The sequence below is a fragment of the Pelodiscus sinensis genome, chromosome 19, assembly GCF_052426305.1.
Source record: "Pelodiscus sinensis isolate ZL-2025 chromosome 19, ASM5242630v1, whole genome shotgun sequence".
NCBI lineage: Eukaryota > Metazoa > Chordata > Testudines > Trionychidae > Pelodiscus > Pelodiscus sinensis.
The window spans coordinates 2664111-2676522 of record NC_143070.1 but is presented as its reverse complement, the minus strand read 5'-3'; the positions used below and the strand labels follow the sequence as shown (position 1 = coordinate 2676522).

At 49.9% G+C, this 12412-nt stretch overlaps 1 protein-coding gene across 1 annotated transcript in view; it reads right to left on the bottom strand.

Annotated features, from left to right (window-relative positions):
* The window catches only part of LOC102445456 (uncharacterized), a 27777-nt gene extending 15365 nt beyond the window's left edge, over positions 1-12412 (bottom strand). The window contains exons 1-9 of the mRNA XM_075918114.2: positions 11981-12412; positions 10322-10417; positions 9605-9835; positions 9241-9263; positions 7581-7696; positions 4947-5006; positions 3058-3249; positions 1994-2158; positions 291-455 (exon numbers count right to left, since the gene is read on the bottom strand). Coding sequence (XP_075774229.2) covers positions 291-455; positions 1994-2158; positions 3058-3249; positions 4947-5006; positions 7581-7696; positions 9241-9263; positions 9605-9835; positions 10322-10417; positions 11981-12397 — 1465 coding nt within the window. The 5' untranslated portion in view covers positions 12398-12412. The remainder of the gene's footprint in view (positions 1-290; positions 456-1993; positions 2159-3057; positions 3250-4946; positions 5007-7580; positions 7697-9240; positions 9264-9604; positions 9836-10321; positions 10418-11980) is intronic.

Genomic DNA, 12412 nt, shown 5'->3' with positions numbered 1-12412 from the left:
CAAGAATATTTAGGCTGGTCATAAAATTAACAATGCACAAGTAAATAGGCATAACCATTAATAGACAGATGCTTGTTTTACAAACTACTATCAGGTAAGACAAGCTGCCGCCAGAAATTTATGCTTATGGAGATGGACATTCTTCAATCACACCATTAAAACAGAATGGCCTGAAAAGATAGACACATTTTTTTAAGTTTGTTAAGACAATTGTATTTACCTCTTGTAAATAATCATGGTATGATTGAATACAAGATCCAACTTCAAAAACAAACGATTTTAATCTGCACAGTGCTTGATGGATTCAACATAATTCCCAGGGAAGAGGCCAGTTTCTTGATTGCAAACTCCTTCATACCACCCATTGTCATTCTTCTTTGTCACATAAATGATTGCACCTTTCTTAAATGATAGCTCATCATCCATGTCCTTCGTGTAGTCATATAGAGCAACAACTAGGAAGGAGGAGTCAGACAAGTTAGTCTGGTGTGCACCTTCATCAAAGAGACAACATTGTGAAGTGCAGGTCTCTTTTTTAAAATGACTAGTACGGACATCTCAGGGTTTTCAGTGTTGGTCTCTGGCTCATATTTAAACATGCTGGCTACGTCTAGACTGGCATCATTTTCCGCAAATGCTTTTAACGAAAAAGCTTTTCCGTTAAAAGCATTTGTGGAAAAGAGCGTCTAGATTGAAACAGACGCTTTTGCGCAAAAGCACTTATTGCGGAAAAGAGTCCGTGCCAACCTAGATGAGGTTTTGCGCAAGAAAGCCCTGATCGCCATTTTCGTGATCAGGGCTTTTTTGCGCAAAACAATACTGCGTTGTCTACACTGGCCCTCTTGCGCAAAAGCATGTAATTATGTAAATGAAGACAAGACATAAATACCAGAGGGCCAAATCAATGTTCTACATGCAGCCTTAATTCTGGTCTTTCCAAAGCGTTGGGTGCTTGACTTTTGAACCTTAGGGTGTGTCTAGACTACAGGGTTTTGTCAACAAAAGTGGACTTTTGTAGACAAAACTATACCTGCGTCTACACTCAACAGTTTTCTCGATGGCTGTAAACCTCATTCTACGAGGAATAACGCCTTTTGTTGACAGAGTTCTGTCGATAGAAGGCGTTATTGCATCTACACTGTCCTTTGCGTCCACACTGTCATGTCGACAAAACGGCTTGCTTTGTCGACAGAACTGGATGTAGTCTAGACGCTCTATGTCGACGGAAGTTTTGTCGACATAGACAGTATCTGTCGACAAAACTTCTGTTGACAGAAGCCTGTAGTCTAGACGTACCCTTAACCATGATTTTATGGATTCAAGGTTTTTTTTGAAAGTGAAAACAAGTTTAGACATACCCTTATGACTCTGAAACTGTTTTATTCTCTGTAGTGGCAGTCAAACCATTTTAAACATCAGACTACAGGGAACATGTAGCTGGCACGAGTTGTCACAAATATTTTCTTAGCACAGACTAATCTTACAGCTAGGAAATGGCTTGTTTTTTTCTGTAAAATTAATTAACATTCCCAATCTTATGAGCTCCATAAGGAGTTCTGTATGCAAGCAAGATTCAAAATACTCTAAGGCATTTACCAAACAAAACAACATTTTATTAAAAAGCCACCTTCGTTATCTCACTTATTAAGCATCAAGGAAGAAAACATAAGTTTGAAGCTCCATTGGTCTTTCAATTAGTTATTTCTGGATAGATCTCTGGCAGTGCTGACACAGCCATAGCTGGTCTGTTTAACAAACAAAATGAATGAAATCCAATGTACTGCTATTTCTTATAATGCATTACTTATCCACTTCAGAGTGCTGGTGTATCATTTAATGTGGCATCAAGGACTGGATTTGTTACACTGGACACAGCCACTGGGCAGATTATAACCCGTCTTTCCTAAATTTGGATTGAGCAGGGAGATTTTAGATTCCTTTTGTCCAACCCTGCAAGTTAACTTGCAGTTACACGAACTGATTCATCTCTTACCTTTCTCAGTATAGTTTTTAGGTGCCCAGGCAGGGTCTCCATCTGCAGCTTCCTCCTCCTCATAATCCACAGGAGGGGGAGAGGGAGTGGAAGGAGGAGAAGAAGCACCAAGCATCGGCATCTCGTCTGGAAGTGGTGCCGAGGGAAGAGTTGGGCTGTCAGCAGCTAAAAAAATATTTGGAGATTTGCATTAGAAACAGGAATGTAAACCTTGTAGAGAAAGACACCGCATGCACTACAAAACCATGCACTGCTTAGACACAGAGGCTTTCCATGTTAAAGCTACAAACACAGCTGTGTTATTAGTGGTCAAAACTATCTATAAGTTCTACTAGCGTCAAAGCAAATGCTCCAGCTGGAGATGAGTCAACAATGCGCCCCTGTAGCCAAGAAGGCTACTGGCATATTAGGTGCATTAGAAGGAGCATTGCCAGTAGATCTAGAGAAGTGATTATTCCCCTTTATTCGGCTCTGGTGAGGCCACATCTGGAGTGTTGTGTCAAGTTCTGGGGCCCCCAGTATAGAAAGGATGTGGACGCATTGGAGAGGGTCCAGCGGAGGGCGACCAAAATGATGAGGGGGCTGGAGCACATGACCTGTGAGGAGAGACTGAGGGATTTGGGTCTGTTTAGTCTGCAGAAGCGAAGAGCGAGGGGGGATTTGGTAGCAGCCTTCAACTTCCTGAAGGTGGGTTCCAAAGAGGCTGGAGAGAGGCTGTTCTCAGTAGTGACAGATGGCAGAACAAGGAGCAATGGGCTCAAGTTGCAGTGGGGGAGGTCTAGGTTGGATATTTGGAAAAACTATTTCCCTGGGAGGGTGGAGAAGCATGGGGATGGGTTCCCTAAAGAGGTGGTGGAATCTGCATCCCTAGAGGTGTTTAAGTTTTGGCTTGACACCACCCTGGCTGGGTTGATTTAGTTGGGATTGGTCCTGCCTTGGGCAGGGGGCTGGACTTGATGACTCCTGAGTCTCTTCCAGCTCTAGGATTCTAAGTTTGGATCGAGTAGGGAGATTTTGGATTCCTTTCGTCCAACCCCATGTGCCTGAAATGGTTCTTCTCTTACCATTCTCAACATAGCTTTTAGGTTCCCAAACAGGGTCCCCATCTGCATAAGAATCATCGTACTGCCCTATTGCAGCTTCTTCCTCATCATAATCCACAGGAGGGGGCGTGGGAATGGAAGGAGGAGGAGAAGCACCAAACATCGGCATCTTATCTGGAGGTGGTGGAGGGGAATGAGCTGGACTGTCAGCAACTAAAAAAAAGTTTGGAGATTTTTATTAGAAACAGGAATGTAAATACTAGGCTGTGCGTGGCAGAGGAAGACACAGCATGCACTACAAAACCATGCACTGCTTAGACACAGAGGGATACATCTAGACTGGCATGATTTTCCGGAAATGCTTTTAACGGAAAAGTTTTCTGTTAAAAGCATTTTCGGAACAGAGCGTCTAGATTGGCACGGATGCTTTTCCACAAAAGCACTTTTTGAGGAAAGCGTCCGTGCCAATCTAGACGCGCTTTTCAGTAAAAAAGCCCCGATCGCCATTTTCGCCATCGGGACTATTTTGCGGAAAACAAATCTGAGCTGTCTACACTGGCCCTTTTGTGCAAAAGTTTTGTGCAAAAGGACTTTTGCCCGAACGGGAGCAGCATAGTATTTCCGCAAGAACACTGACAATCTTACATGAGATCGTCAGTGCTTTTGTGGAAATTCAAGCAGCCAGTGTAGACAGCTGGCAAGTTTTTCCAGAAAAGCGGCTGATTTTCCGGAAAAACTGGCCAGTCTAGACACAGCCAGAGGCTTTACATGCTAAACCTACAAAACACAACTGTGTTATTAGTGGTCAGATCTATGTATAAATGCTACTGGTGTCAAAACAGACGCGCCAGGGACATAAGCTGATTGTCAGTGGGTAGAACGGCATGTTTCCCCCATCTGCATAGAGAAGTGACTAGATGCAATATGGACATGTGCAAGGGGGATGGCAGAGGCATCCTCAGAACCACGAGAGAACTCAATGAATCAGACGTTTGAGGAGGCTTTGTAAATCCTGTGTTACTCCATTTTGTACACGCTTCAGATTTCTGCCATTCTGAGCGCTGATTCATTTGCATCCATCTTAGCTGGCAAGTCAGCTTTTTACAAAACGCGGTACAGGACAAGAAGGGAGGGACGTCGTTAGTGTGTCAGATAAGAGAAAGGAAGAAGACGACAGAATATTATAGACAGTGGAAACGCTTGGTACAGCCCCCGAGTTTACAGGATAACCTATGGCTATGTCGACACTGGTGAGCTATCGTGCAAGAACGGCCGTTCTTCTGCAGAGCATCCACACTGCCCGCCCGCTCTTGCGCAAGAAGAGTTACAGGACGGCGTGGGAAGAGAGGGCTTTGTGCGGAAGAGCTATGCTCTTTTCTAACAGGTGTAAGCCCTCTAGCGCAAGACAGCAGTGTGGATGCTCAGCAGGGGTTTCTTGTGCAAGAAAGCCCTATGGCTAAAATGGCCATGGGAGCTTTCTTGTGCAAGAGAGCTCCCACACGGCCATGGTTGCTCTTGTGCAAAAGCACAGCTCGCACATGGCAGTGTGGACATGTTCCTGTGCAAGACTTCTTGCACAAGAACCCTTGCACAAGATGTTCTTGCACAATAACCTGCCAGTGTAGACATAGCCTATGAGTACAGGCCCTGGATTCCTGCGTAGTGAACCCCCAATTCTGCCTGTCCTCAGTCCGGCTGTTAGTTCTATCCCTGCCCATCCCCTGCTTCTGCCTGTCCCCTGGGGGCAGGAAGCAGCCCCTGTGCTAAAGGAGGCTGGGGAGGGGGCAGTTTGTGGCTCTTGTTTCCATGGCTGGCTCCTGGCCAGTGGTGCTAAGCAGCCTGCCCGATTCCTGCCCTGGCAGTGGCCAGCAGTCCTGGCTCTGGGGGGGATGAGGCCCGAGGCAGCTCACCTGGTCTGTGTGCTCCAAGGGGGTCCCCACTTTGTGTCCCCAGTGCGGCCGGCAGAGTGTCTGGGGAAGGAGAGGGGAGATTCAGGTTTGCACGGGGAGCCCAGAGCTGGGTTGTCACGTCACAGACACACACTCATATGACAAGGGCTGAAATCTCCTGTTTCCTCTCTCACTCTGGTACCTCCCGGCCCTGGACCCGACATCCCCACAGCCCCGTGACCGTCCCAGGAGGGACAAGCTGTGGGTGAGATTTACCGTTCCCTCCGCATCCCCTCCCGCCCCTCAGACCCCAGCGGGTTTGTCTCACTCGCTCACGGCCTTTGCCAGGACCCGACACAGACCCTGCAAAGACTTTCCCTTAAAAGTCACTTCACCCCCTTTGGATCATCTCACGCCGACGGGCGGGTCAAAGTTTGCAAACTCCTGGCTCAGGCTGGGAGCAGCGGGGCTGTTTGCTCACGACGGGGCCTCGGCCTCCAGAGACAGCAATCGGAATAAGGAGAAATTCACTTTATCCCTGGGGAAACTGAGGCAGGGGCGGTGGGCTCCATGGGCCAGGTTCACCCTGTGGTGGCAGAGCAGGGCGGGGAGGCCACTTGTGACCTGCTGCTCAGTGGCTGCCGGGGCCGGGGCCGGGACTGGCTCAGGCTCGGGCAGAGTCACATCCCAGTTACAATGGCCCCGGTGCCTGGGCCAGGGCGCAGAGAGCCAGGGGCCCAGTGTCACACGGCCCCCGTCCCTCTGTTCCTCCCCCCACCCTTCCCCAGCTCCGCCCCTCCCCAGCCCTCTCAGGGACACCCCCGTCCCTTTTTCCCCAGCCCTCCCCATCCTCACCCCCTCCCCACCCCTCTCAGGGACAGGCCTTGGGCGTGCCGCTGCTGGGAGGAGGCACAAGACCCCCATGTTGGAGGGACCCCTCGCCGCGGGGGAGGGGCGTTCTCCTTCCCTGCAGCCCCTTGGCCCAGACGGGCTGCCAGGCGAGACCAGAGCTCAGGGAGGGGCTGGGCCCAGCTCGAACCCGCAGCGTTTAATTTTAGGTTTAGATTTTGGGTGCTGATTTTAGGCCCTGGGCCTGGGTCTCAGTGGGGCTGTGAAGGGGTAACTGGTCAAGCTGATAACCAGTAAGCATCAGCCTAATGCTCACTGGTTCCGGTTAACTGGTAACCGGGCTGGGCTGGGGTAGAAGAACCAGCCCCAGTTCGGGGGCTGTGAGCGGCCTCAGCACGGGGGGGAGCCCCACGGGTTGCGCTGCTGGACAAAAATGTTGTGAGCACACAAGGGGCTTGCAGACACCCCAACTCTGCTGCTGCGGAGCAGCTGGGAAAGCCCAGAAACCGGCGTGCAGAGAAGCGCCCCGGGCCCGTCGGCCCGCGCCGAGTGGAAGGAACAAATCAGAAAAGGGACAAAGGTGAAAAGTGCTTGGGAAAGTCTCGGATGATTAAACACGTCCTGCGTGTGCAGCCTGGCCTCAGGCACTCCGGCCCAGGACTGCGCGATCAATACACCCGCCTCCCCTAGCCTCAGATGGAGCCAGAAATTGCCCCCAATCAGCCCAATCAGCACCCCTGGTCATTCACAGCCCCATCCCTCACCTGCCTGGAGTTGTTTCTCCCACCCTTCTTCCCCTCTCTGCCCCCCCCCCACCTGCTACCCAGCTCTGATCCCCCCGCCCCCAGCGCTCATGTGCCCAGCCTGTTTCCTTCCCGTCTCTGCACCTCCCGGGCCAGCTCTTCCCCCAGCCGTCCTATTCTCCCCACCTTGGCTCCTCCCTCCCAGCCACCCCTGCCTGCCTCCTCCCCCACCTCTCCGCTCTTCTTGGTCGTTTCCCTTCTCAGCTCCGTTCCTCCATCCCCCACCTCTGGTTCCCCGCAGCCCCATGCCCAGTCCCAACCCCATTCACATGGCTACAACCTTGCAAGGATTGCTGCTGCCCCAGAGCTGTCTCCTCCCCTTGGCTCTGCCTTCCTAGTGCAACTGGGGACTTCTCTCCCGACCTGAATTCTGCTTACCCAGGGCTCACATCAGAATACAACTCTGGGCTGGGACTTGGGAGCATGCGCCTAGGAGCCTGCAGCCTTCCCGGGTGATGTAGAAGGGCCCAGGGCCCCCAGCTACCACTACTGTCACCCAGGGATCCGAGGCCTCTTTAAACTGCCCAAGGTCCTGAGAAATTGCCCCTTTTAACCCCTCCCTCCCATTGGCAGACCTGTGCGTGAGCAGTTTACTGCGTACACAAGATACTCACTGTTCCTAACACACAAAGGTGACTGGAACAGAACTCATGGGTAAGTAATCTGGCCGTGCGTAACATGTCAGCCTTGGAAGGGGCAGTCAGAGCACCACAGGAGAAATGCATCATGCCCCACCTATGCCCCAGGGGAAGGGAACTGGGCGTGTTTCTTTCTCTATGTCTGTCGTTTCTCACTCTCATCGTCACTGTAATTACATGGCAGGTATTTGGAACAATTAAGAGGTTGAATCAATCAACACTAATGACTTGCATCCCAACTCTGCACCGTTCTCACCCCACAAATAAATAGAAGCTTAATCTAATTATGAACCAATTATGGACCATTCTCTTTCCACAATCTCAGCTGCTTAATTCACTTTCTCCTCCTCCATCCCCCCAGGTACCTTTGAACTCCCTCAGCGTCTCCGACAGCGCAATCACTTTTTGGGAGAAACCACGGACTTGTTCTTCCAGTTGAGGAGCCATCTCCTCTGGCTGCTGGGCCTGCCCCTCCTCACACCTGGAGAGAAACAACGTCCCATAGTGACCCTACACGGAGTGACTCCGTTCTTACCCTCTGGCCAGTGAGTCGCTGCTCTGATGGGCCTGGAGTTAGAATCCCTCCAGTTCTCCCAGCCTGAGAGCAGATGCAGCACAACTCATGACCAGGCAATGTTCCCCTCAATGGACCCATTAATAGTCTTAAAATATGGCCTGGAGAGCCCAGCTCTGGGGACAAAGAGGAATTGAGTCTCCACAGCCAATTCACTCCTGGGCCTCCAGATGCTGAGGGGCGGGAAGTTCCCAGGGGAAGGGCCGTAGAATCTGCCCACTGGGAGCTAGACTGAGACACCAGCTCCCCCTCCCCAGCTCAGGTCTCCAAACAGCCCTCGGGCAGGAAAAACTCTTGATCCCTGCTGCCCTGGGCTGAATGGTGTCTAGTGACGAGCAGGGACAGGACCACGTTCCATCCCTCAGTCCTGGGGCAGCCAGTCCTCAGGGAGGTGACAGCTCTAGGAACTACTTGTGGTCAGACTTCGCCAGTGAATGGAGAATTCCAGAGTGCTTTGTGCAGGTGTGAGCCCCTCAGGCTGAAGTTGCTCAGAGAGATTTGTGATCTTCCCCACACATTTGGCTGTAGAGCCCTAGGGAGATGAGGCACTAACATCATCTCCAAGCTCACAGCATTGTACAGTGTGAGGGTGTGATGAATCGGAGGGGAAATATCTCTTTCTAGACTTCCCAAACATTTCCTTCAAGTGTTAAACCAGAACATCTCCAGGAAGTGTAGGCAAGGAGCTAGGAGAGCCAATGGGAAGAGAGTGTGAGATATGAATTGAAGCAGTGATCTGCCTTCAGCAGTCTTTGTGTGGACAGAAGAGGGCTGGAGGAGATGGATTGAGCTAGGAACCAGGCATGGAATTTCCAGTGATATTCATATCTAGAAAGGAATAAACCTTGAACAACAGATACGTGAGTAGAACAGAGAATGTTTAGTTAGATGCAATCAGGTTATTTTCTTTAGTTTTGAACTCTGTGCTGAGTCATACACTGTAACTTTTAAACTGAATCCCAGGGTAGCAATTATCTGTGTTTTTTATCTGCCTTTTTTTCCAGTGGCTCTGTTGCACTTACCAACCAAGTATGCTTTAGCAAGTATGCTTGCTTTCTTTTGTTAATAAAATCACCATTGTAAGACTAGGATATGATTCCTGTGTCCTAGAAAGCCGGAGGTTCTGTGTGTACATGCCTGAGACTGAAAGGTTGGCTATTAAGAAATTGCAGTTTGTTTTCATGCTCTTTCCTGTGGGAGGGTAAAAGAGGTTGAGGGTACCCACAGGAAGGAATTCTCAAGTGTGGCTTCCTGGGTTCTCAAAGTGGGTTTTGCGTTTGGCTGGTGGCAGCTTTCCAACAAGGTCAGAGAAACTGTGACCTTGGGGAGTTTTTAAGCAGAAGCCTTCAGTGGCAGGGTGATCCAACATCTCTTGTGGGCCCCACCTTCTGCACTCGAAGTGCCAGAGCAGGGAACAGCTTTGACAAATGAGAAGTCAGAGAGCCACGTACCTGCTCAAGGTGCTTCTGACATCCTGGAGGAGAGACAGAGAGGGAAAGAGAGAGAGAGAAAAGAATCACAATCCCATAAGTCACACAGGGAATACCCATCAGACATACAACGGGGACCCAGAGAAGGGATTTTGCAAACATGGGAAAAGAGGCCCTGCCCTGGCCCCAGGACCATGGATTCCCTGAGTGAATCCATCATCTTTAATATCTCTGTGTCTGTAACTCTGCAAAACCCAACAGTCGCTCACGTGTCAGCAAAGCACCCGCCGAGTTACACCCAGACCTGACGGCTGCACCCCAGCGCTTGTGATTCAGAAGCCTCCCTTCCCCGTGTGGGGGGCTGGGCTGTTCCCCTCAGTCTCACCTGCAGGAATTCACTCGCTGGCTTCTGACACTTCCCCTCCAGCTCCCGGATCTGCTCGCTGAGACGGGAAATCTGCTCCGAGAGTTTGGTGACAGTGTCCGTCTGTATCTTCACAATCTCCCCCTCCAGCTTCTGCAGCTGGGCCAGCAGGAGTCGCTCCTGTTGCTCCAGGAACTGCTGCAGCTGCTGAAACTCGGCCACAATTTTCTGCCGCTCGGCTTGTGTCTGTTTCTGTGTGAAAACAGGGAAAAGGCTGATCGGGGCAGTAATGGAGCCTGAAGGCCCGTAATATAGTCTGGAAATATTAAGACTATATTTCTAAGACATCTGTACAGGGACCAGCGTTAGGATTGAAAGTTGTATTCTTGTTATATTTGTGTTTTTAGGTTTAATAATGTAGCAATAATGTAGGTTTAATAATATGTCAGATAACATGTTATCATTTTATTAAATTAAGCCCTTTATTAAGCCCTTTTATTTTAAAGTTTAGTGTGTTTAGTAAGGAAGGAAATGGAGTTTCGGAAATAGAGTTGTATCTATATTAATGAGACTAGAGGGATGTTGAAGGCTGAAGTTTTAATTGTGCACACACATGCTATCCCATGAAAATGGAGAATCACGCCCATACCCACATTCGCCAAGGCCACAGAGCAAGCTAACAATAAACAACCCTCCCAGCTCCATCTCCCCAGCAGATAAAGAACAACAGGCACCTACCAGACCCGCCTGGCATCTCTTCTCACGGGTCATCTTCAATCCCAGAAGCTTCTCTCTCTGTTCCCTCAGAGTCTCCAGATGGGCCTGGAGTTTTTCCTATAAAACAGAAATGAGTTGGTGGTTTTATGTTGATGACTGTAGGGGAGTTTCAGGGGGTCTTACCCAGGAAAGGTCATGATCCTCTATATTTGTGTTACTCTCTAAGGGTACGTCCAGACTAAGGCTTTTATCGACAGAGGCTTTGTCGACAGATACCGTTGACCAAGCTTTTTTCAACAAATTGCATCTAGACTACATCCAGTTCTGTAGACAAAGCAAGCCACTTTGTCGACATGACAATGTAGACGCAAAGGACAGTGTAGCTGCAATAACACCTTCTGTCGACAGAACTCTGTTGACAAAAGGCGTTATTCCTCGTAGAATGAGGTTTACCGCTATCGACAAAACTGCCGAGTTCTGTCAACGTTATGTCGACGGAACTCGGCGATAGTGTAGATGCAGGTATAGTTTTGTTGACAAAAGTCCACTTTTGTCAACAAACCCTGTAGTCTAGACACACCCTGTAGTCTAGAACACCTGTAGTCTAGAACACCTGTAGGGGGCGTTTTCCCACCCAGACTCCAAGACAATCGTCAGTCTTCCTAGACAGACTTAGTGTGGGATGCAATATCTTCTACCGGCCCAGCTCCTGTTGGTAAAAGAGCTGAACTCTGAGCTCAGGAACAGACGCTTTCCTGGACCTGAATTTCGGGTATGTCTACACAGCAGAGTTTTTCCAAAACACTAAACTTATGTCCACACTGCTATTGTGTTCTTTGGACAGAAAGTCGAAAGAACGGAGGGGTTTTTCTGACATTGGTAAACCTCTTTCTATGAGGAAGAAGCCCTTTTCTGAAAAGGCTTTTAGTGTGTGTGGACACGAAAGAGAGTGTTTTTTCGAAAGAAGAGGCCTCCAGGAAAAAGCACAGGTGCCCTGGTGGCTACTCTGTCCATAGTCATCACAACTGAAATGCGAGATAGTGTCCCATGAATGTGGACACTGTCTTTCGAAAAAGCACATTGCTTTTTCAACACACTTTTGCTGTGTAGACGCTCTCTTTTGAAAAAAAAAGTTTTTCAGACAAATCTCTTCTGGAAAAGCTTCTTCCAAAGGAAGCCTGCAGTCTAGACACAGCCGAAGAGATACACCCGCATAGAGAACATTTGAGAATCCACTGGAAGACAAGAGTCTGAGGGACGCCCGCCAGTGAACTAATGGATAATGTGACAACTTCCCAAACTAGGGGTTCAAGTTCCCTGCCCCCCCCCCCAACTGCTGCCTCCACCTTTGCTACAGCTGGTACCAGCTGAGAGTCAGTGGTGATACTGGGGCTGGATAAACATTTCTGGATGGTGGCAGCAACCTCCAACCCTGTGAACTGTGATTTTAAGGGGAAGTTTTTGGTAACTGGTGGCTACAGAGGCAAGGGTTTTGAGCTCTCTTGTGGGTTCTCAGCTTCTGCCCCAGAAGTGGCTGAGACAGAAGCCTGCCGGGCAGAGCTTTAGGAGGGTCGAGAGATCCGGAGAGAAAATCTAGGAAACGGGGAGATTCTGGGGCTCAGAGAGACTGAGTCTGAAAAGGGAAGGGTAGAACTAACCCGCATCCAGCGTGGGTCCTACCTTGTGTGTCTGGGCAGCCTCATCCAGGGACAGCGCCGTGTGAGATTTGTGCTCGGGGGACTTCCAGCAAACCGCACACACGGCCTCCCAGTCCTCTCTGCAGAACAGAGCCAGGGCTTTGCCGTGTCTCCCGCACAGATCCTCTTTGCCTGGGCTGACATTCAGTTGCCTGAGTTTTTCCACGATATTTGTGAGCTGTTGGTTGCTCCGGAGGGCCCCTTTCTGGATTTGGGTTCTGCAGCTGGGGCAGCTCAGGGGGTCAGAGCCCGGCTCTCCCTGTGTCTCACGGTGCCGAGTGATGCAGCCTCGGCAGAAGCTGTGCCCACAGTTTATCCTCACCGGGGCAGTGAGAGAGTCCTGGCAGATGGGACATTTGGATTCCTCTTGGATTTCCTGTGCAGGAGTCGCTGCGGCCATGGCTGCCGGGAGCTC